At 50.1% G+C, this 24,790-nt stretch overlaps 1 protein-coding gene across 4 annotated transcripts in view; it reads right to left on the bottom strand.

The window, feature by feature from the left end:
* SIDT1 (SID1 transmembrane family member 1) overlaps positions 1–24,790 on the bottom strand; it is a 140,226-nt gene that overhangs the window by 6,549 nt on the left and 108,887 nt on the right. For 2 of the 4 annotated variants that reach the window (XM_063956804.1, XM_063956802.1), the window contains 10 exons: positions 21,363–21,502; positions 16,772–16,845; positions 10,626–10,692; positions 9,531–9,604; positions 8,533–8,656; positions 8,055–8,172; positions 7,607–7,743; positions 5,556–5,664; positions 3,687–3,701; positions 3,308–3,384 (listed from right to left, as the gene is read on the bottom strand). In XM_063956804.1, the coding sequence (XP_063812874.1) occupies positions 3,308–3,384; positions 3,687–3,701; positions 5,556–5,664; positions 7,607–7,743; positions 8,055–8,172; positions 8,533–8,656; positions 9,531–9,604; positions 10,626–10,692; positions 16,772–16,845; positions 21,363–21,502 (935 nt within the window). The remainder of the gene's footprint in view (positions 1–3,307; positions 3,385–3,686; positions 3,702–5,555; positions 5,665–7,606; positions 7,744–8,054; positions 8,173–8,532; positions 8,657–9,530; positions 9,605–10,625; positions 10,693–16,771; positions 16,846–21,362; positions 21,503–24,790) is intronic. The other 2 variants (XM_063956805.1, XM_063956803.1) reach the window with 1 other exon arrangement.

Here is a 24,790-nt window from a genome sequence, read left to right on the forward strand (position 1 = left end):
TCACACTCACACTGCGTCAGGTGGCCTCTATACATATCACACTCGCACCGCGTCATGTGGCCTCTATACATATCACACTTGCACTGCGTCATGTGGCCTCTATACATATCACACTTGCACCGCGTCATGTGGCCCATAAACATATCACACTCACACTGCGTCAGGTGGCCTCTATACATATCACAGTCGCACCACATCATGTGCCTCTATAATTATCACACTTGCACCGTGTCACGTGGCCGCTATACATATCACACTCATACCACGTTATGTGGCCTCTATACATATCACACTCACACCACGTTATGTGACCTCTATACATATCACACTCACACCACGTCACACAGTTAGTGCATTACCTTAAGTGCCCCCGCTTTATATAGGTTAGCGTGTAACTCCCAGTAGCCCCGATTTATATAGGTTAGCGTGTAACTCCCAGTGCACCCGCTTTGTGTAGGTTAGCATGTTACCTTTAGTTCCCCCTACTCTACGTAGGGTAGCGTGTTACCCCCAGTGCCCCCGCTCTATGTAGGTGAGCGTGTTACCCCCAGTGCCCCCGCTCTATGTAGGGTAGCGTGTTACCTCCAGTGCCCCCGCTCTATGTAGGTGAGCGTGTTACCCCCAGTGCCCCCACTCTATGTAGGTGAGCGTGTTACCCCCAGTGCCCCCGCTCTATGTAGGGTAGCGTGTTACCTCCAGTGCCCCCACTCTATGTAGGTGAGCGTGTTACCCCCAGTGCCCCCGCTCTATGTAGGTGAGCGTGTTACCCCCAGTGCCCCCGCTCTATGTAGGTGAGCGTGTTACCCCCAGTGCCCCCGCTTTATGTAGGTGAGCGTGTTACCCCCAGTGCCCCCCGCTCTATGTAGGTGAGCGTGTTACCCCCAGTGTCCCCGCTCTATGTAGGTGAGCGTGTTACCCCCAGTGCCCCCGCTCTATGTATGTGAGCGTGTTACCCCCAGTGCCCCCGCTTTATGTAGGGTAGCGTGTTACCCCCAGTGCCCCTGCTCTATGTAGGTGAGCGTGTTACCCCCAGTGCCCCCGCTTTATGTAGGGTAGCGTGTTACCCCCAGTGCCCCCACTCTATGTAGGTGAGCGTGTTACCCCCAGTGCCCCTGCTCTATGTAGGTCAGCGTGTTACCCCCAGTGCCCCCCGCTCTATGTAGGTGAGCGTGTTACCCCCAGTGCCCCTGCTCTATGTAGGTGAGCGTGTTACCCCCAGTGCCCCCGCTCTATGTAGGTGAGCGTGTTACCCCCAGTGCCCCCGCTCTATGTAGGTGAGCGTGTTACCCCCAGTGCCCCCACTCTATGTAGGTGAGCGTGTTACCCCCAGTGCCCCCACTCTATGTAGGTGAGCGTGTTACCTCCAGTGCCCCCGCTCTATGTAGGTGAGCGTGTTACCCCCAGTGCCCCCGCGCTATGTAGGTGAGCGTGTTACCCCCAGTGTCCCCGCTCTATGTAGGTGAGCGTGTTACCCCCAGTGCCCCCACTCTATGTAGGTGAGCGTGTTACCCCCAGTGCCCCCGCTCTATGTAGGGTAGCGTGTTACCTCCAGTGCCCCCGCTCTATGTAGGTGAGCGTGTTACCCCCAGTGCCCCCGCGCTATGTAGGTGAGCGTGTTACCCCCAATGTCCCCGCTCTATGTAGGTGAGCGTGTTACCCCCAGTGCCCCCGCGCTATGTAGGTGAGCGTGTTACCCCCAGTGTCCCCGCTCTATGTAGGGTAGCGTGTTACCTCCAGTGCCCCCGCTCTATGTAGGTGAGCGTGTTACCCCCAGTGCCCCCGCGCTATGTAGGTGAGCGTGTTACCCCCAGTGCCCCCGCGCTATGTAGGTGAGCGTGTTACCCCCAGTGTCCCCGCTCTATGTAGGGTAGCGTGTTACCTCCAGTGCCCCCGCTCTATGTAGGTGAGCGTGTTACCCCCAGTGCCCCCACTCTATGTAGGTGAGCGTGTTACCCCCAGTGCCCCCGCTCTATGTAGGGTAGCGTGTTACCTCCAGTGCCCCCGCTCTATGTAGGTGAGCGTGTTACCCCCAGTGCCCCCGCGCTATGTAGGTGAGCGTGTTACCCCCAGTGTCCCCGCTCTATGTAGGTGAGCGTGTTACCCCCAGTGCCCCCGCTTTATGTAGGTGAGCGTGTTACCCCCAGTGCCCCCACTCTATGTAGGTGAGCGTGTTACCCCCAGTGCCCCCACTCTATGTAGGTGAGCGTGTTACCCCCAGTGCCCCCGCTTTATGTAGGTGAGCGTGTTACCCCCCGTGCCCCCGCTCTATGTAGGTGAGCGTGTTACCCCCAGTGCCCCCGCTTTATGTAGGTGAGCGTGTTACCCCCAGTGCCCCCACTCTATGTAGGTGAGCGTGTTACCTTCAGTGCCCCCACTCTATGTAGGTGAGCGTGTTACCTTCAGTGCCCCTGCTCTATGTAGGTGAGCGTGTTACCCCCAGTGCCCCCGCTCTATGTAGGTGAGCGTGTTACCCCCAGTGCCCCCGCTTTATGTAGGTGAGCGTGTTACCCCCAGTGCCCCCACTCTATGTAGGTGAGCGAGTTACCCCCAGTGCCCCCGCTTTATGTAGGTGAGCGTGTTACCCCCAGTGTCCCCGCTCTATGTAGGGTAGCGTGTTACCTCCAGTGCCCCCGCTGGGTGTAGTATGGCTGACCAGCGGTCTCCTGACCGCCGGTCAGCTTACCGACGCCGGGATCCCGGCAGCATACCGACGCCGGGATCCCGGCAGGGAGGGGCGAGTGCAGCAAGCCCCTTGCGGGCTCGCTGCACTCGCCACGCTGCGGGCTCGGTGGCGACGGTTCTGTTCCCACTCTATGGGTGTCGTGGACACCCACGAGTGGAAATAGTCCCTGTTGGTCGGCATGCCGACCATCGGGAAAGTGAGCCGTCGGGCTCGTGGAGGAGGTAATGTGACAGCTGACCGGCGGTCACATGAATACCACCCCCCCCCCGCTCTATGTAGGTGAGCGTGTTACCCCCAGTGCCCCCGCTCTATGTGAGTGGAGGGAACGGTTGGTATAATTAGTTCAGAGTATAAACACGCGGTGCGCCAGCATCCACATGAGCATGACGTGTGTTATTATGGGATATCATGCCGGCACCATTACATGATGTAGGCTTCTCGGACCAGTAAAATCACAGCGTGTCTGCGGAATCTCTGACCGCTGAGACAATGTATTAGTACACCAGTAATAATTATAATAATGATAAGTACAAAACAATCTCCACATTCGCCCCAGAAACATCTCTTGCTCCGATACGTCTCCATATTCAGCACCCGGTAAGAAAGAGCCTGTCCGTCACTCACCATGTACATGGGGCGGGTGCACTGCTGGATACAGTCTGTATAGAGGATCTGGAAGATTCGCCGGAATATCCCGAAGTCTGTATAGAGAGGAGGGGGGGAGATGATGCACAGAAAGTACACGCCCGGCAGCAGGCTGACTGACCACCCAGTGACCCCCACTTTCTATAGAACAGCGCCCCTGTGTGGCACATTAGAGGAAATGCAGGGGTCACTATAAGACACATTATGGTCTCAGCCAGAGAGCTGGTGACTCTACGTTGTTGGGGCCATTCCCAGTAAAAGAATTGTCCTGGCATAAAGATTTCCAGTGCAATGACTGAGACGTTCCCAGGAAATCCCTAAACCCACAGGAAAGCCCCAGGGGTGGAAGTGACATTACCTGCATTGGAGACATCTGGAAGAAGACAGCAGAGGAGAGAGGAGAGAGACGGAGTGAGGAACGTGCACAATTTCCCGTCACTGAGATCACTACAGGTGACACAACACTCACTAGGCCTTTATAACGCATGTGTGGCCTCATGGTACGTATAACACTCCAGTGTAATCACTCCAGGAATTATTCCATCTCTGCTGTAAATTATATGTATGTTATAAGTCACAGTTCTGTGACCTACACTCAGCCTACAGCCTCATCGCTTCATGTGGTCCCAGAACTCCTCAGTGACTTCTAGTATCCATATAATGTACAGAGCTGGCCTGACACCAGTATGGAGAGATGAGGATGACCCCTAACTCCTGATATAGGCAACACTGTAATACAGCCTCATCGCTTCACGTGGTCCCAGAACCTCTCAGTGACTTCTAGTATCCATATAATGTACAGAGCTGGCCTGATACCAGTATGGAGAGATGAGGATGACCCCTAACTCCTGATATAGGCAACACTGTAATACAGCCTCATCGCTTCACATGGTCCCAGAACTCCTCAGTGACTTCTAGTATCCACATAATGTACAGAGCTGGCCTGACACCAATATGGAGAGATGAGGATGACCCCTAACTCCTGATATAGGCAACACTGTAATACAGCCTCATCGCTTCACATGGTCCCAGAACTCCTCAGTGACTTCTAGTATCCACATAATGTACAGAGCTGGCCTGACACCAGTATGGAGAGATGAGGATGACCCCTAACTCCTGATATAGGCAACACTGTAATACAGCCTCATCGCTTCACATGGTCCCAGAACTCCTCAGTGACTTCTAGTATCCACATAATGTACAGAGCTGGCCTGACACCAATATGGAGAGATGAGGATGACCCCTAATCTCCTGATATAGGCAACACTGTAATACAGCCTCATCGCTTCATGTGGTCCCAGAACTTCTCAGTGACTTCTAGTATCCATATAATATACAGAGCTGGCCTGACACCAGTATGGAGAGATGAGGATGACCCCTAACTCCTGATATAGGCGACACTGTAATACAGCCTCATCGCTTCACATGGTCCCAGAACTCCTCAGTGACTTCTAGTATCCACATAATGTACAGAGCTGGCCTGACACCAATATGGAGAGATGAGGATGACCCCTAACTCCTGATATAGGCAACACTGTAATACAGCCTCATCGCTTCACATGGTCCCAGAACTCCTCAGTGACTTCTAGTATCCACATAATGTACAGAGCTGGCCTGACACCAGTATGGAGAGATGAGGATGACCCCTAACTCCTGATATAGGCAACACTGTAATACAGCCTCATCGCTTCACATGGTCCCAGAACTCCTCAGTGACTTCTAGTATCCACATAATGTACAGAGCTGGCCTGACACCAATATGGAGAGATGAGGATGACCCCTAATCTCCTGATATAGGCAACACTGTAATACAGCCTCATCGCTTCATGTGGTCCCAGAACTTCTCAGTGACTTCTAGTATCCATATAATATACAGAGCTGGCCTGACACCAGTATGGAGAGATGAGGATGACCCCTAACTCCTGATATAGGCGACACTGTAATACAGCCTCATCGCTTCACATGGTCCCAGAACTTCTCAGTGACTTCTAGTATCCATATAATGTACAGAGCTGGCCTGACACCAGTATGGAGAGATGAGGATGACCCCTAAACTCCTGATGTAGGTGACACTGTAATACAGGCTCTTTTGTGGCGTAGAATTTGCACCTTCCTTGTGACCTTATTCCCTCCATCTAACAGCAGAACTATTAATTATGGAAATGGAAAATGTGGACAGAGGTAAGATGTGAGTTGTACGGCGTGACACCGCCTGCCTCCTTCTCACCGATCTTGAAACGTCCCATGTAGTAGATGTGCGTGCTTAGAGCCAGCGACCCCACCACATGGATGATGGAAAAGATCACCCAGAACCACCAATTGTCCTTCCCGAAAACCTGGAAGAGAGAGAGGACATGACGGAGGAGAACTTCATAGTATGGACCATATCCTGTAAGTGATGTCACCAGAGCTGGCTTCTAATGCACAAAGGGACGGGGGAAGTGTCTGATCGGAGGAACCCTTCCTCTTGGCCAGAGCTACTGATTACATGATGACGTACAAACGTTGCGCGGCCATTCCTGATAAAGCCAGAAACGCGTTACTTTCCGCTAATTCTAGACACAACTCTTCTATATAATTCCTCCCAGCTATGGGTGTCGGGTTCCTGGGTAATTACCTGTCACACAGGTGTCGTATGTTTACGTAAAGTCAAGGAGCAAAACAGAAGCTGTTATCGATCTAGTGGGTTTATTGCCCAGGAGATAATAAGCTAACGTTACACTCACAGAGAGCAGTGCTTGCAGTTCTCTGTGAGTAGTGGAATACAGTGTTCCCAGCAACGCGTTTCATTGATTTATCTATCTGCGTCAGATGTGTGGAGGAAATGCACAATATGCTCTAATCACATCCCTAAGTACCATCACAGCTTTTTATCTCTCGGTCAGTGAACTCTCTGGATCGATTGGTGCTTTTATTTCTTGCTTTGGCAGCGCCTGCTGACTATGGGGGTAATTCAGACCTGATCGCAGCAGCAAACTTGTTAGCAGTTGGGAAAAACCATGGCCCTCATTCCGAGTTGTTTGCTCGTTATTTTTTTCAGCTACGGAGCGATTAGTCGCAAACTGCGCGTGCGCAATGTTCGCAGTGCGCCTGCACCAAGTAAATTAGCACAAAAGTTTGGTATTTTACTCACGGCCTAACGAGGATTTTTCATCGTTCTGGTAATCGTAATGTGATTGACAGGAAGTGGGTGTTTCTGGGCGGAAACTGGCCGTTTTCTGGGAGTGTGCGAAAAAACGCTGGCGTTTCTGGGAAAAACGCGGGAGTGTCTGAAGAAACGGGGGAGTGTCTGGGCGAACGCTGGGTGTGTTTGTGACGTCAAACCAGGAACGAAACTGACTGAACTGATCGCAGTGTAGGAGTAGGTCTGGAGCTACTCAGAAACTGCTAAGAATTTTATATTCGCAATTCTGCTAATCTTTCGTTCGCTATTCTGCTAAGCTAAGATTCACTCCCAGAGGGCGGCGGCCTAGCGTGTGCAATGCTGCTAAAAGCAGCTAGCGAGCGAACAACTCGGAATGAGGGCCCATGTGCAGTGCAGGTGGGGCAGATGTAACGTGCAGAGAGAGTTAGATTTGGGTGGGTTATATTGTTTCCGTGCAGGGTAAATACTGGCTGCTTTATTTTTACACTGTAATTTAGATTTCCGTTTGAACACACCCCACCCAAATCTCTCTCTCTCTGCACATGTTACATCTGCCCCCCCCCCCCTGCCCCCCCCCCCCCCCCCCCCTTCTGCAGTACACATGGTTTTACCCAACTGCTAACAAATTTGCTGCTACGATCAGATCTGCATTACCCCCTATATACATTATATAGAAGCTATGAAAGTTTGGGAGAGCGAGAGGGGGGTCTACGTGGGCATGTGAGGGGTGATTCTCCAACAAATCTCTTTAAATTTAAAAGCAATATCTAAAAATGCTAAAGGGGTTTGTCCATCAATGCAAAACACATTACAATCATTGATACACGTTGAGTCCAATATTAGTTTCTAAGAAGTATACAGTCTTATTACTGGCAGTGTTGTGATTGGTAAATGACTGTCAGATCACGGACTGTTGGCGGCGGTCAGGTGTTGCTGCCAGATCCGCCTGTGACGCAGGCACCGAATGGGCATAATGCTTACAGGGATCATTACCGCCTGTTGGGGACACATTCTGCATCACAGGGTCTGCCTCTGGGTGATGTAATAGGGGGGCTGAGGATAATTAGCCACAGGCAGCAATCAGGTTGGGCAATGTCACCGTTCCTTTGGCCTAATAAGAAGCGTGTACGTACCACTCCGAGGACTGCCAGGAATATGACCAGAGCAAACGAGGCGTAGGCCGCATACGCGCTGGCGTTGATGTCTGGGTGACGCGTCTGGTACAGTTTGAGCATACACAGACCTGCGATCATGTACATGAAGGACGTATCTGGGGAGGAAACAGATAAATATCACATAAGTACCAATAACAGATCTCCACAGAACAGGCGCCACCACTAGTAGCCCTGCTGCTTACACCGGACCAAAAGAAAACGCTTAGCGGGAGTCTGATACGGGTTCATACTGCTCTTACAGCAAAGACAACTTACTGGCGTTCTCTACTGTTGTGCGCCCGGGGTGAGAACCCCCTGCGGAGCTTTATCTGTACCACCCGTTTCTTCACGTCACTCATTCTGAGGATCACTTCAGCTCATAACTTTGTATTCGTTTGAGGGTGAGTAGGTGGCTGCCGGCACTTACCAAACTGGAAGTTGGAGTAGTTGGGGCAGACGTGGTAACAAGCGCTGAGCACACCTTCCATGGTCAGAGCGATGCCCATCGTGTAGAAGAGACCGAAATGTTTGGGGATTCCGTACTCCTGTGAGAGGACAAGAAGGTCACACGCTGGACTGCTGAAGATTTGCAGCGCTGCGTCCCAGTGTTTCCGCGGCAGACGGGACGTAACAGGAGCAGAATTTATTAAGGAGGAGAGTTTGCAGAAAAAGCGTCTGTTCTGCCCCAAAAAGTTACTGTACTCCTGACATTCACAGGGTCTCCTACCATCATTAACTTTCTTTTATGGTCTGTACATGTCCCTCAATGTAAACCAACATGTTGCATGTATAAATGGATAAATGACAGTTGTCTGAGGGTGCAGAATCTCTTTCATGGGGACCTGTCACCCCCGGTACACCTACACACACAGGACTCATACAGACCACCCACTGGGGACTCGTACCAGGGCGTAGACGTCATTCGCTTCCACCAGGCTGCGGTGCAGGAGATCGCGTCGCAGGACGATGAGGAGGAAGAGGAATCCGAGCAGGATGTGGCCCATGTTACTCAGGATGTTGTTAAACGCGCTGTATCCGAGGAGAGAGAATCAGTAACATTAGCTGCAGATTATTGCTGGGGACTGAGCATCTCAGGGCGCTGTCTGCAACCCTAACACAATCATTTCATGGTACCAGAGGACTCTACGTGTACTGTATGGGGGGAACGGCATTGGGCCTTTATTTTGGGTACAAATCTCCCTTTATAGAAATAAACTAATAAAGCAATTACTAATGAACCTTAATAGCACATTGTCTTGTTCCTAATGCACAAATATCACCTGCCGCAGCCTGAGAATGAGGTCTTATTGCCATCATTAGAGTAAGCGCCGATATACAGTAATTCATGTATCCGAGCTAAGAGCAAAGGATATTAAATGTAACAGTACAGTAAATATGTGTCCACAATATAAGGAATACTCGGAATGTATTGGCTCGCTGGCTGCCATAGTATCGCTGTAAATTATATACGTTATTACTCACAGGCTGAGTCTATATCATAAATGACAGATTTAACATTTCACAAATACGCAGCAATTTTCATTCCAATTTTAGCGAAAACATTGTTGTGAAGTCCTTTACTACTGTACAGGTTATCATCGAGGTACATACAGGTGGAGTAGACTATATTGCAGCTAGTCGGTCGCCACTGTACAGGGTGCATGCCAGCATAGTCACAGAGGAGCTAATCAGTGATTTGTCACATGATACCATATACGGAGCATCAACCATGGTACATCGCTCATTGCAATAAACCCTGCTCCATCTGTATACTGGCACCAGATGTAATTATTGGAATGGTGGGGTCATGAATGTAGCTAGATAGGCAGAATCACGGGCACCATTCGGCATCTCATTCCTATACGTAGGTGATGTAGAGACCCCCACACTTATGTGTACTCACCTGAGGACCCCGAGGGGGTGGGCGCACAGGAAGTTATAGTAGCAGATGTCTTGGTTGCCAGTAACATTTACCACCTGGTGCAGATAAACAAGAAGAAGGGCGGTCACAGGCGGGCGGATTACCAACAGGACAACCTATAGGAATGGCGGGGAACTGGGGGTGTCACAGAGCCCACAGGGGTATATACAGGACATATTGGGATAGATCATATAGTTATACCCCTTTCAGACAGGAGCCGGAGCTCCGAAATGGCTCCGACCTGGATCTCTGAGCACGACTTCAACCTCAGCTAGAGATCCACTTTCACACCACACCTTGGACCCGAGGAACTGACAGATCAGACCCATCCTCACTGAACCCATGTCTGCCCTGGTAGTCACTGCACCCCAAACGGGCAATCATGTCTCTTCAGGGTAACCCAAGTCTAAAAACCCGGGTCTCACTGTTCACTCAACAGACGACCCAGGTCAGTCCCAGGAATTACGCTGGTACCGAGCAGGACATCCAATCTAGGGTCTCTTCACACATAGCCGAGACTCAGGTGGAGCCGCAAGCCCCAGCAATATAAAGGGATGAAAAGCTATGTGAATTATTTTGTGTTGTCCTTTAAGCTGTCTCTTACACCCCTAATTCAGGAACGTGGTCTGGGGAAATGTGTCTCAATTCTCACATCGTGAATGCAGTGTATCCAATACATTGTGCCGGGACCTGACAGTGTCTCCGAGAACAGACACAAAGCTGAACTACAGGTCCTTGTATAGACACAACTGCGTTATATATTGTCACCCCCTATACACCATAACGCCATGACAGGAGAAGATGGAACACTTCTTATTCCAACACTAAGGCCATAGGAAACAATGAATAAAACTACAGGCAGAGGATTGGGACATAACGAAACAGCTGATAGTGGCTGGTAATCTCTTCTCAGAGCCACAGGGACCGTCACCCGTCCTCCGACCAGAGCAAATATGCAGCGGACGCCGCACTGACAATAAGGATGTGGGTGTATCTAAACACGTGTGTGTCCCTTGTACTGCTCTGGGGTGATAGCACCTATAGACAGGGGTTGTATAGGGGAGGAGTGACACGTACTGTTTGGTAGGTGATGACGAGCTGTATGACAGGCAAGGCGTAGAAGACGGCGATGGTAATTATATTCCTGCGAGAGAAGAGAGGGCGGTTAGGCGTGAAGACTGTGAGATACAGAAGGGACGTTATCAGCCATCGGTGTCACCCTGGAACCACTGCTGTGAGATCACATTATAGAGAATGATACAGGATTCCCTCTGGGGTAATGACTTGGGTGATAACCAGCTGTTTCCATAACAGTTTTATCTATGGATTAACAAAATAAAACAATTTGGAATAAAGAACAATCTCCCCTGCAAATGACCTGAGATAAGAACACGGCTCTTCCCATGTGCACAGACCGGGAGATAAATGATTCGCATAATCCCTAAGTGTCCCAGATATCAGGACCATGGACAGGGTCCATCAGTACATACATGTAGGTGTCAGCCGGCCTGTGATCCGACAGACGCTGTGTCTGGAGAGATTGCTGCCCCTAGGTGTCCCAGATATCAGGATCATGGACAGGGTCCATCAGTACATACATGTAGGTGTCAGCCGGCCTGTGATCCGACAGACGCTGTGTCTGGAGAGATTGCTGCCCCTAGGTGTCCCAGATATCAGGACCATGGACAGGGTCCATCAGTACATACATGTAGGTGTCAGCCGGCCTGTGATCCGACAGACGCTGTGTCTGGAGAGATACATGCCCCCAAGTGTCCCAGATATCAGGACCATGGACAGGGTTTATCAGTACATACATGTAGGTGTCAGCCGGCCTGTGATCCGACAGACGCTGTGTCTGGAGAGATTGCTGCCCCTAGGTGTCCCAGATATCAGGATCATGGACAGGGTCCATCAGTACATACATGTAGGTGTCAGCCGGCCTGTGATCCGACAGACGCTGTGTCTGGAGAGATACATGCCCCCAAGTGTCCCAGATATCAGGACCATGGACAGGGTTTATCAGTACATACATGTAGGTGTCAGCCGGCCTGTGATCCGACAGACGCTGTGTCTGGAGAGATTGCTGCCCCTAGGTGTCCCAGATATCAGGATCATGGACAGGGTCCATCAGTACATACATGTAGGTGTCAGCCGGCATGGGAACTTTCTGCTCAGCGGTGACGTCACTTTAGGTCAACCGCAGGGCAGAAAGTTCCCATCATTGGTTACAATGTAGCGCATAGGCGCTACATTGTAACACTGCCGTGTGCTGCCTGTCAGTGAGGACAGGAGCACACAGCTGATCAGGAGAGTGCTACAACGTGGCGCTCCCTGATTGGCTGAAGAAACCCACTTAGACAGAAGTCAAAGTGGGTTTCTGGCATTCGTGGAAAGGTGACCCATGTGCAAACATGGGTCCCCTTTCAGTTCGTGGTCGGGACACCGTTTTTTTTATTTATTCAAGTACGTGGATTAACCCTGGATTTGCCGAGGAGCCTGGACCCATGGATCTGGTGAGTAGAATTTCTTCAACAGGTAGCCCTTGGATTCTACTGGAGAAGAGGACCGACCTGCGTGGGAACTTAAGGTAAGTATGTATGTATGTATGTGTGTATGTATGTAATAAAATTATACTTTCACGGTGTGTGTGTCTTGTCTTTTTTGGGGTATTTTTTTAGTAGTAGTACTACAGGTACCAGCGGGCCCGTTTTTCCGTCGCATGCTGGTACTTGTGGTTCTCCAAGTACCAGCATGCGGGGGAGGCTTGCTGGGCCTTGTAGTACTGCTACTAAAAACAATATCTTTTCTTTTACAACAAAGGCTATCAGCCTCCCCATCCGCAGCCCATTGGATGGGGGGGGACAGCCTCGGGCTTCACCCCTGGCCCTTGGGTGGCTGGGGGGGGGGGGACCCCTTGATTGAAGGGGTCCCCACTCCCCCAGGGTACCCCGGCCAGGAGTGACTAGTTGGATTTTTGATGCCACGGCCGCAGGGCACTATATAAAAGTGACCCCCGGCTGTGGCATTATCTGTCCAGCTAGTGGAGCCCGGTGCTGGTTTTAAAAATACGGGGGACCCCTACTCTTTTTGTCCCCCGTATTTTTGGGACCAGGACCAGGCGCAGAGCCCGATGCTGGTTGCTTAAATATGGGGGAACCCCTGTCATTTTTTCCCCCATATTTCTGCAACCAGGATCGGCTCAAAGAGCCCGAGGCTGGTTATGCTTAGGAGGGGGGACCCCACGCAATTTTTTATGAAAAAATAAGCACTTTCCCACCCCTTCCCACTGATATACATGCACGGATCTCATGGATCCGTGCATGCCTATCCAATCACGAATAAAAAAAAAAGGTCTGGTTTTTTTTTAGCACTTTTTTACGAGTTGTAATTTTTCACGGCAGTGTTTGTTTGTTTTTTGCTTTGCACTTCTTAGTAAATGACCGAGATTCATACTTAAACAGCCGCGTTTTGACCGATGGTGTATTCATTCGTAATTTTTTACTTGGACTTGCAAAAAATTACGAATGCCCTCATCTCTGCCGTGATTAGTGTTTAGTAAATTACCGAGATGACACTTTGATGAAAAAACGGCATCTCGGTCAAAATCGGGAGCTTAGTAAATTTCCCCCGCTGTGTCTGGAGAGATTGCTGCCCCTAGGTGTCCCAGATATCAGGACCATGGACAGGGTCCATGAGTATATAGATACATGTAGGTGTCAGCCGGCCTGTGATCCGACAGACGCTGTGTCTGGAGAGATGGCTGCCCCTAGGTGTCCCAGATATCAGGACCATGGACAGGGTCCATCAGTACATACATGTAGGTGTCAGCCGGCCTGTGATCCGACAGACGCTGTGTCTGGAGAGATACATGCCCCCAAGTGTCCCAGATATCAGGACCATGGACAGGGTTTATCAGTACATACATGTAGGTGTCAGCCGGCCTGTGATCCGACAGACGCTGTGTCTGGAGAGATACATGCCCCCAAGTGTCCCAGATATCAGGACCATGGACAGGGTTTATCAGTACATACATGTAGGTGTCAGCCGGCCTGTGATCCGACAGACGCTGTGTCTGGAGAGATACATGCCCCCAAGTGTCCCAGATATCAGGACCATGGACAGGGTTCATCAGTACATACATGTAGGTGTCAGCCGGCCTGTGATCCGACAGACGCTGTGTCTGGAGAGATACATGCCCCCAAGTGTCCCAGATATCAGGACCATGGACAGGGTTCATCAGTACATACATGTAGGTGTCAGCCGGCCTGCGATCCCACAGACGCTGGGGTATATTTACTAAAATTATTATTTTTCAGAATGAGATTAAAGTTCAAACACGAATGACATCGAAAGTGTAATTTTGCAACTTTTTGAATTTATTACGCCTCATTTACTAAGCTGTCGTATTTTACATGTTCGTGTTTTCCGAAGTCGATGCCATTCATATTTTTTGGCAGTGTTTTACGGGAGTGAATAGTAAAACACTGCCGACATTAACACACTGAAACTCGGCCGGATCTGTGAGATCCGTGCAGGGTTTCATTGTGCATCTTTAAAATAATGTAAAATAGTTTAAAGTCGAAAAAAAAAATGCGTGTGGTCCCCCCTCCTAAGCAAAACCAGCCTCGGACTCTTTGAGCCGGTCCTGGTTGAAAAAATATGAGGAAAAAAATGACAGGGGTTCCCCCATATTTAATAAACCAGCACCAGGCTCTGCGCCTGGTCCTGGTGCAAAAAATACGGGGGACAAAAAGCGTAGGGGTCCCCCGTATTTTTTACACCAGCACCGGGCTCCACTAGTCAGAGAGATAATGCCAAAGCCGGGGGACACTTTTATATAGGTCCCTGCGGCCCTGGCATTAAATCACTAACTAGTCACCCCTGGCCGGGGTACCCTGGAGGAGTGGGAACCCCTTAAAGCAAGGGGTCCCCCCCCCCCCCTCCAGCCCTGAAGCCCGAGGCTGATCCCCCCATCCATGGGCTGCGGATGGGGGGCTGATAGCCAAGTGTAAAATAAAAGAATATTGTTTTTTGCTCAAGAACTACAAGTCCCTGCAAGCCTCCCCCGCAAGCTGGTACTTGGAGAACCACAAGTACCAGCATGCGGGGGTTAAACGGGCCCACAGGTACCTATAGTTCTTCTGCAAAAAAAATACCCCAATAAAAACAGGACACACACACCTTGAAAGTACAACTTTATTACATACATTCCGACACACACGTACTTACCTATGTTCATTTGCCGAATCGGCCCATGTTTCGACGTCGATTCCAGGGTACCTGAAAATAAAATGATACTCACCTAAATCCAGTGTGTCGTGTCCTTTGTTTATAATCCACGTACTTGGCAAAAAAACAAACCGCATACCCGATCCACGCACTGAAAGGGGACCCATGTTTACACATGGGACCCCTTTCCCCGTCTGCAGGGACCCCCCCTGACTCCTGTCAAAGAGGGTCCCTTCAGCCAATCAGGGAGCGCCACGTCGTGGCACCCTCCTGATTGGCTGTGACCTCCTGTAGTGTCACTGAGGCTGTGCAGGGAAGATACAATGTAGCGCATAGGCGCTCCATTATATCCAATGGTGGGAACTTTGCGGTCAGCGGTTGAGGTTACTCGCGGTCAACCGCTGACTGCAAAGTTCCCACCATTGGCTACAATGGAGCACATAGGCGCTAAATTGTATCTGTGCCGTGTGCTGCCTGACAGACACTACAGGAGCACACAGCCAATCAGGAGGGTGCCACGACGTGGCGCTCCCTGATTGGCTGAAGGGACCCTCTTTGACAGGAGTAGGGGGGGTCCCCGCAGATGGGAAAAGGGGTCCCATGTGTAAACATGGGTCCCCTTTCAGTGCGTGGATCGGGTATGCGGTTTGTTTTTTGCCAAGTACGTGGATTATAAAAAAAGAACAGGACACACTGGATTTAGGTGAGTATCATTTTATTTTCAGGTACCCTGGAATCGACGTTGAGACGTGGCCCGAGTCGGCAGCTGAACATAGGTAAGTATGTGTGTGTCAGAATGTATGTAATAAAGTTGTACTTTCAAGGTGTGTGTGTCCTGTTTCTTTATTTGGGTATTTTTTTTGCAGAAGAACTATAGGTACCTGCGGGCCCGTTTAACCCCCGCATGCTGGTACTTGTGGTTCTCCAAGTACCAGCTTGCGGGGGAGGCTTGCAGGGACTTGTAGTTCTTGAGCAAAAAACAATATTCTTTTATTTTACACTTGGCTATCAGCCCCCCATCCGCAGCCCATGGATGGGGGGGACAGCCTCGGGCTTCACCCTGGCCCTTGGGTGGCTGGAGGGGGGGGACCCCTTGCTTTAAGGGGTCCCCACTCCTCCAGGGTACCCCGGCCAGGGGTGACTAGTTAGTGATTTAATGCCAGGGCCGCAGGGACCTATATAAAAGTGTCCCCCGGCTGTGGCATTATCTCTCTGACTAGTGGAGCCCGGTGCTGGTGTAAAAAATACGGGGGACCCCTACGCTTTTTGTCCCCCCTATTTTTTGGACCAGGCGCAGAGCCTGCTGCTTGTTGATTAAATATGGGGGATCCCCAGTCATTGTTTTCCTCATATTTTTTCAACCAGGACCGGCTCAAAGAGCCCGAGGCTGGTTTTGCTTAGGAAGGGGGACCCCACGCAATTTTTTTTTCTACTTTTACACTATTTCCCACCCCTTCCCACTGCTAACCATGCACGGATCTCACGGATCCGTGCATGCCTATCAGAACACGGTAAAAAAAAGCAGGTCTGTTTTAAAACTGCTTTTTTTTACGATTTGTATATTTTCACGGCAGTGTTTGGCTATTGCCGGCAGTGATTGTGAATTATACTTTTTAGTAAATTACCGCGTTGTATCAAAAAACAGTCGTATTTGACCGATGGTGCATTCATATGTATTTTTTTTCTTTGACTGCAATAAAAATACGAATGCCCTCATCACTGCCGAGATTTGAGTTTAGTAAATTCCCGAGATGACACTTTGAAGAAAAAACACCATCTCGGTCAAAATCGGGATCTTAGTAAATATACCCCGCTGTGTCTGGAGAGATGCATGCCCCCAAGTGTCCCAGATATCAGGACCATGGACAGGGACCATTAGTACATACATACATACATACATACATGTAGGTGACAGCCGGCCTGTGATCCCACAGACGCTGTGCCTGGAGAGATGGCAGCCCCCAAGTTCCCTCATTAGTAAATAGGTTACTCACCAGAAATAGATCTTGTATTTCTTACTAATGGTTCTGCGGTCCTTGACGGACAGATCGGAGACGTAGAGAAAGGCCTAGAGAGAGGATAATTCAGAGGATCACAGAGCTGGTAACGGGTATGTCTGGTGTTCGGAGTCGGACGCACTCTGTGGATATCTGCAGACTGCACGTGCTCCGTAGAAAGCAATCACAGACGGCGCCTGCACCGGACCATGCATACGGCGGTATACTGAGAGTGCAGACGCTGTTGATGGATCAGTCTCTGGTCGGTGACCATGTGAGCGCATGGAACAGATCCGTTTCGTGGGAGAGTGATGGTGGTGCAAGCAGATGGGGCAGTGTGTGCAGCAATCAGTGGGTACGGGCAAAATGTGCAGTGGGTACAGGCAGTGTGTGCAGTAATCGGTGGGTATGGTCAGTGTGTGCAGTGGGTACAGGCAGTGTGTGCAGTAATCGGTGGGTATGGTCAGTGTGTGCAGTGGGTACAGGCAGTGTGTGCAGTAATCGGTGTGTACGGTCAGTGTGTGCAGTGGGTACAGGCAGTGTATGCAGTGGGTACTGGCAGTGTATGCAGTAATCTAAGGGTACAGGCAGTGTATACAGTAATCGATGGGTACAGGCAGTGTGTGCAGTGGGTACAGGCAGTGTATGCAGTAATCGATGGGTACAGGCAGTGTATACAGTAATCGATGGGTACAGGCAGTGTGTGCAGTGGGTACAGGCAGTGTGTGCAGTGGGTACAGGCAGTGTATGCAGTAATCGATGGGTACAGGCAGTGTATACAGTAATCGATGGGTACAGGCAGTGTGTGCAGTGGGTACAGGCAGTGTATGCAGTAATCGATGGGTACAGGCAGTGTATACAGTAATCGATGGGTACAGGCAGTGTGTGCAGTGGGTACAGGCAGTGTATGCAGTAATCGATGGGTACAGGCAGTGTATACAGTAATCGATGGGTACAGGCAGTGTGTGCAGTGGGTACAGGCAGTGTATGCAGTGGGTACAGGCAGTGTATGCAGTAATCGATGGGTATGGTCAGTGTGTGCAGTGGGTACAGGCAGGGTATACAGTAATCGATGGGTACAGGCAGTGTGTGCAGTAGGTACAGGCAGTGTGTGCAGTAAAATCGGTGGGTATGGTCAGTGTGTGCAGTGGGTACAGGCAGGGTATATAGTAATCGATGGGTACAGGCAGTGTGTGCAGTGGGTACAGGCAGTGTGTGCAGTGGGTACAGGCAGTGTGTGCAGTAAAATCGGTGGGTATGGTCAGTGTGTGCAGTGGGTACAGGCAGTGTGTGCAGTAATCAGTGGGTACGGGCAAAATGTGCAGTAAGTACAGACAATGGGGGGTAATTCCAAGTTGATCGCAGCAGGATTTTTGTTAGCTGTTGGGCAAAACCATGTGCACTGCAGGGGAGGCAGATATAACATGTGCAGAGAGAGTTAGATTTGGGTGGGTTATTTTGTTTCTGTGCAGGGTAAATACTGCCTGCTTTATTTTTACACTGCAATTTAGATTGCAGATTGAACTCACCCCACCCAAATCTAAAGGGCCCTACACACTGGCCGATTTTTTGAAAGATATGAACGATCTCGTTCATAAATGAACGAGAACTCGTTCATATCTTTCAGTGTGGTGACTCCAGCGATGAACGATGCGCGGTCCCGCGCTCGTTCATCGCTGGTCTCCCGTCGGCTGTGCATGCAGGCCAATATGGACGATCTCGTCCATATTTGCCTGCACTTCAATGCAGCCGCGTGACGGGGGGAGTGAAGAAACTTCACTCCCCCCGTCACTGCCCCCCCGCCGCCGGGTCGCTCGTCGGCCGTATCTGCCGTCGGGCAGCTCGGCGGCGGGTCGGCCAGTGAGTAGGGCCCTTAACTCTCTCTGCACATGTTATATCTGCCCCCCCCCTGCAGTGCACATGGTTTTGCCCAACTGCTAAAAAATTTCCTGCTGCAATCAACTTGGAATTACCCCCAGTGTGTGCAGTGGGTATGGGGAGAGTGTGCAGTAATCGGTGTGTACGGTCAGTGTGTGCAGTGGGTACAGGCAGTGTATGCAGTTGGTACAGTCTATGGGCAACATGTGCAGTAGCCGGTGGGTATGGGCAGTGAGTGCAGTAATCAGTGGGTATGGTCAGTGTGTGCAGTGGGTACAGGCAGTATGTGTAGTAATCGGTGGGTATGGGCAGTGAGTGCAGTAATCGGTGGGTACGGGCAGTGTGTGCAGTGGGTACGGGCAGTGAGTGCAGTAATCAGTGGGTACGGGCAGTGTGTGCAGTGGGTTTGGGCAGTGAGTGCAGTGGGTACGGGCAGTGAGTGCAGTAATCAGTGGGTATGGGCAGTGAGTGCAGTGGGTACAGGCAGTGTGTGCATTGGGTACAGGCAGTGTATGCAGTAATCAGTGGGTATGGGCAGTGTGTGCAGTGAGTATTGGCAGTGTGTGCAGTAATCAGTGGGTATGGGCAGTGTGTGCAGTAATCAGTGGGTACAGGCAGTGTGTGCAGTAGGTATAAGCAGTGAGTGCATTAATCAGTGGGTATTGGCAGTGTGTGCAGTAATCAGTGGGTACAGGCAGTGTGTGCAGTGGGTAAATGCAGTGTGTGCAATAATCAGTGGGTACGGTCAGTGTGGACAGTGGGTATGGTCAGTGTGTGCACTGGGTACACGCAGTGTGTGCAGTAATCAGTGGGTATGGGCAGTGAGTGCAGTGGGTACGGGCAGTGTGTGCAGTGGATTCAGGCAGTGAGTGCAGTGGGTATGGGCAGTGTGTGCAGTAATCAGTGGGTATGGTCAGTGTGTGTAGTGGGTACATGCAGTGTGTGCAGCAATCAGTGGGTACGGTCAGTGTGGACAGTGGGTATGGTCAGTGTGTGCACTGGGTACACGCAGTGTGTGCAGTAATCAGTGGGTATGGGCAGTGAGTGCAGTGGGTACGGGCAGTGTGTGCAGTGGGTATGGGCAGTGAGTGCAGTAATCAGTGGGTATGGGCAGTGAGTGCAGTGGGTACAGGCAGTGTGTGCATTGGGTACAGGCAGTGTATGCAGTAATCAGTGGGTATGGGCAGTGTGTGCAGTGAGTATTGGCAGTGTGTGCAGTAATCAGTGGGTATGGGCAGTGTGTGCAGTAATCAGTGGGTACAGGCAGTGTGTGCAGTAGGTATAAGCAGTGAGTGCATTAATCAGTGGGTATTGGCAGTGTGTGCAGTAATCAGTGGGTACAGGCAGTGTGTGCAGTGGGTAAATGCAGTGTGTGCAATAATCAGTGGGTACGGTCAGTGTGGACAGTGGGTATGGTCAGTGTGTGCACTGGGTACACGCAGTGTGTGCAGTAATCAGTGGGTATGGGCAGTGAGTGCAGTGGGTACGGGCAGTGTGTGCAGTGGATTCAGGCAGTGTGTGCAGTGGATTCAGGCAGTGAGTGCAGTGGGTATGGGCAGTGTGTGCAGTAATCAGTGGGTATGGTCAGTGTGTGTAGTGGGTACATGCAGTGTGTGCAGCAATCAGTGGGTACGGTCAGTGTGGACAGTGGGTATGGTGAGTGTGTGCACTGGGTACACGCAGTGTGTGCAGTAATCAGTGGGTATGGGCAGTGTGTGTAGTGGGTACATGCAGTGTGTGCAGCAATCAGTGGGTACGGTCAGTGTGGACAGTGGGTATGGTCAGTGTGTGCACTGGGTACACGCAGTGTGTGCAGTAATCAGTGGGTATGGGCAGTGAGTGCAGTGGGTACGGGCAGTGTGTGCAGTAATCAGTGGGTATGGGCAGTGAGTGCAGTGGGTACGGGCAGTGTGTGCAGTGGATTCAGGCAGTGTGTGCAGTGGATTCAGGCAGTGAGTGCAGTGGGTATGGGCAGTGTGTGCAGTAATCAGTGGGTATGGTCAGTGTGTGCACTGGGTACATGCAGTGTGTGCAGTAATCAGTGGGTATGGGCAGTGAGTGCAGTGGTTTCAGGCAGTGTGTGCAGTGGGTACGGTCAGTGTGTGCAGCGGGTACGGTCAGTGTGTGCAGTGGGTACGGTCAGTGTGTGCAGTGGGTACGGTCAGTGTGTGCAGTGGGTATGGGCAGTGAGCGCAGTGGGTACGGGCAGTGTGTGCAGTGGGTATGGGCAGTGTGTGCAGTGGATACAGGCAGTATGTGCAGTGGGTATGGGCAGTGTGTGCAGTGGGTACGGGCAGTGTGTGCAGTGGGTACGGTCAGTGTGTGCAGTGGGTACGGACAGTGTGTGCAGTGGGTACGGTCAGTGTGTGCAGTGGGTACGGTCAGTGTGTGCAGTGGATACAGGCAGTATGTGCAGTGGGTACGGTCAGTGTGTGCAGTGGGTACGGACAGTGTGTGCAGTGGGTACGGTCAGTGTGTGCAGTGGGTACGGTCAGTGTGTGCAGTGGATACGGGCAGTGTGTGCAGTGGGTACGGTCAGTGTGTGCAGTGGGTACGGACAGTGTGTGCAGTGGGTACGGTCAGTGTGTGCAGTGGGTACGATCAGTGTGTGCAGTGGATACAGGCAGTATGTGCAGTGGGTATGGGCAGTGTGTGCAGTGGATACGGGCAGCGAGTGCAGTAATAAGGACCGTGTGTGCAGGACTGATACCTTCGCTCGGATGACGTTCTTATCGCTCTCCATTTCAGGTATTCCATCAAAGTCGCTCTCTTCATCCACAGAGCTGTCGGAATAAATGCGAGGGCGAGGGATGGGCGGAGGGGTTCTGCCTGTGCGCTGACGTGACTCATCTGGGGAGAGAGCGGAGCTGTAAGTGTCTGTGTATCTTAGGACTGGCATTAAGAGTGGTATATCCCCCAGAACACACTGTAATATACATGGGGGTATAGGAGGCGGGGAGTGGAACACATACGTGTAATTAGCGGCTCCTCACCTAGCCCCGGCTGTGGAAAGGAGGGGCCCGGGGACACGTTTTCATTTAGAGATAGTCTAATGGTAATGATGGCCCTTTATGGGAACGCTATACAGAAACATCTAAATACTATCTATAAAATAACCAAGAGTGGCATGTCCTGAGACTGACAACGCGCATTCGGAGTGCGGGCACAGTAGTGCGAGCAATGAGATCATAGTGCAGTGTGTAGCACAAGTAGTGTGAGCAATAACATCATAGTGCCGTGTATAGCACAAGTAGTGTGAGCAATGAGATCATAGTGCTGTGTATAGCACAAGTAGTGTGAGCAATGAGATCATAGTGCAGTGTATAGCACAAGTAGTGTGAGCAATGAGATCATAGTGCAGCGTGTAGCACAAGTAGTGTGAGCAATGAGATCATAGTGCAGCGTGTAGCACAAGTAGTGTGAGCAATGAGATCATAGTGCAGTGTATAGCACAAGTAGTGTGAGCAATGAGATCATAGTGCAGTGTATAGCACAAGTAGTGTGAGCAATGAGATCATAGTGCAGCGTGTAGCACAAGTAGTGTGAGCAATGAGATCATAGTGCAGTGTATAGCACAAGTAGTGTGAGCAATGAGATCATAGTGCAGCGTGTAGCACAAGTAGTGTGAGCAATGAGATCATAGTGCTGTGTATAGCACAAGTAGTGTGAGCAATGAGATCATAGTGCGGTGTGTAGCACAAGTAGTGTGAGCGATGACATCATAGTGCCCTGTATAGCACAAGTAGTGTGAGTGATGACATCATAGTGCCGTGTATAGCACAAGTAGTGTAAGCAATGAGATCATAGTGCAGTGTGTAGCACAAGTAGTGTGAGCAATAACATCATAGTGCCGTGTATAGCACAAGTAGTGTGAGCAATGAGATCATAGTGCCGTGTATAGCACAAGTAGTGTGAGCAATGAGATCATAGTGCAGTGTATAGCACAAGTAGTGTGAGCAATGAGATCATAGTGCAGCGTGTAGCACAAGTAGTGTGAGCAATGAGATCATAGTGCAGCGTGTAGCACAAGTAGTGTGAGCAATGAGATCATAGTGCAGTGTATAGCACAAGTAGTGTGAGCAATGAGATCATAGTGCAGTGTATAGCACAAGTAGTGTGAGCAATGAGATCATAGTGCAGCGTGTAGCACAAGTAGTGTGAGCAATGAGATCATAGTGCAGTGTATAGCACAAGTAGTGTGAGCAATGAGATCATAGTGCAGCGTGTAGCACAAGTAGTGTGAGCAATGAGATCATAGTGCTGTGTATAGCACAAGTAGTGTGAGCAATGAGATCATAGTGCGGTGTGTAGCACAAGTAGTGTGAGCGATGACATCATAGTGCCCTGTATAGCACAAGTAGTGTGAGTGATGACATCATAGTGCCGTGTATAGCACAAGTAGTGTAAGCAATGAGATCATAGTGCAGTGTGTAGCACAAGTAGTGTGAGCAATAACATCATAGTGCCGTGTATAGCACAAGTAGTGTGAGCAATGAGATCATAGTGCCGTGTATAGCACAAGTAGTGTGAGCAATGAGATCATAGTGCAGTGTATAGCACAAGTAGTGTGAGCAATGAGATCATAGTGCAGCGTGTAGCACAAGTAGTGTGAGCAATGAGATCATAGTGCAGCGTGTAGCACAAGTAGTGTGAGCAATGAGATCATAGTGCAGTGTATAGCACAAGTAGTGTGAGCAATGAGATCATAGTGCAGCGTGTAGCACAAGTAGTGTGAGCAATGAGATCATAGTGCAGTGTATAGCACAAGTAGTGTGAGCAATGAGATCATAGTGCAGCGTGTAGCACAAGTAGTGTGAGCAATGAGATCATAGTGCTGTGTATAGCACAAGTAGTGTGAGCAATGAGATCATAGTGCGGTGTGTAGCACAAGTAGTGTGAGCGATGACATCATAGTGCCCTGTATAGCACAAGTAGTGTGAGTGATGACATCATAGTGCCGTGTATAGCACAAGTAGTGTAAGCAATGAGATCATAGTGCAGTGTGTAGCACAAGTAGTGTGAGCAATAACATCATAGTGCCGTGTATAGCACAAGTAGTGTGAGCAATGAGATCATAGTGCCGTGTATAGCACAAGTAGTGTGAGCAATGAGATCATAGTGCAGTGTGTAGCACAAGTAGTGTGAGCAATGAGATCATAGTGCAGCGTGTAGCACAAGTAGTGTGAGCAATGAGATCATAGTGCAGTGTATAGCACAAGTAGTGTGAGCAATGAGATCATAGTGCAGCGTGTAGCACAAGTAGTGTGAGCAATGAGATCATAGTGCTGTGTATAGCACAAGTAGTGTGAGCAATGAGATCATAGTGCAGTGTGTAGCACAAGTAGTGTGAGCGATGACATCATAGTGCTCTGTATAGCACAAGTAGTGTGAGTGATGACATCATAGTGCTGTGTATAGCACAAGTAGTGTGAGCAATGAGATCATAGTGCAGTGTGTAGCACAAGTAGTGTGAGCAATAACATCATAGTGTCGTGTATAGCACAAGTAGTGTGAGCAATGAGATCATAGTGCAGTGTGTAGCACAAGTAGTGTGAGCAATAACATCATAGTGCAGTGTATAGCACAAGTAGTGTGAGCAATGAGATCATAGAGCAGTGTGTAGCACAAGTAGTGTGAGCAATGAGATCATAGAGCAGTGTGTAGCACAAGTAGTGTGAGCAATGAGATCATAGTGCAGTGTGTAGCACAAGTAGTGTGAGCGATGACATCATAGTGCCGTGTATAGCACAAGTAGTGTGAGCAATGAGATCATAGTGCAGTGTGTAGCACAAGTAGTGTGAGCAATAACATCATAGTGCCGTGTATAGCACAAGTAGTGTGAGCAATGAGATCATAGTGCAGTGTGTAGCACAAGTAGTGTGAGCAATAACATCATAGTGCCGTGTATAGCACAAGTAGTGTGAGCAATGAGATCATAGTGCAGTGTGTAGCACAAGTAGTGTGAGCAATAACATCATAGTGCAGTGTATAGCACAAGTAGTGTGAGCAATGAGATCATAGTGCAGTGTGTAGCACAAGTAGTGTGAGCAATGAGATCATAGTGCAGTGTGTAGCACAAGTAGTGTGAGCAATGAGATCATAGTGCAGTGTGTAGCACAAGTAGTGTGAGCAATAACA

Source organism: Pseudophryne corroboree, chromosome 2 (genome assembly GCF_028390025.1).
Source record: "Pseudophryne corroboree isolate aPseCor3 chromosome 2, aPseCor3.hap2, whole genome shotgun sequence".
Taxonomy (NCBI): Eukaryota; Metazoa; Chordata; class Amphibia; order Anura; family Myobatrachidae; genus Pseudophryne; species Pseudophryne corroboree.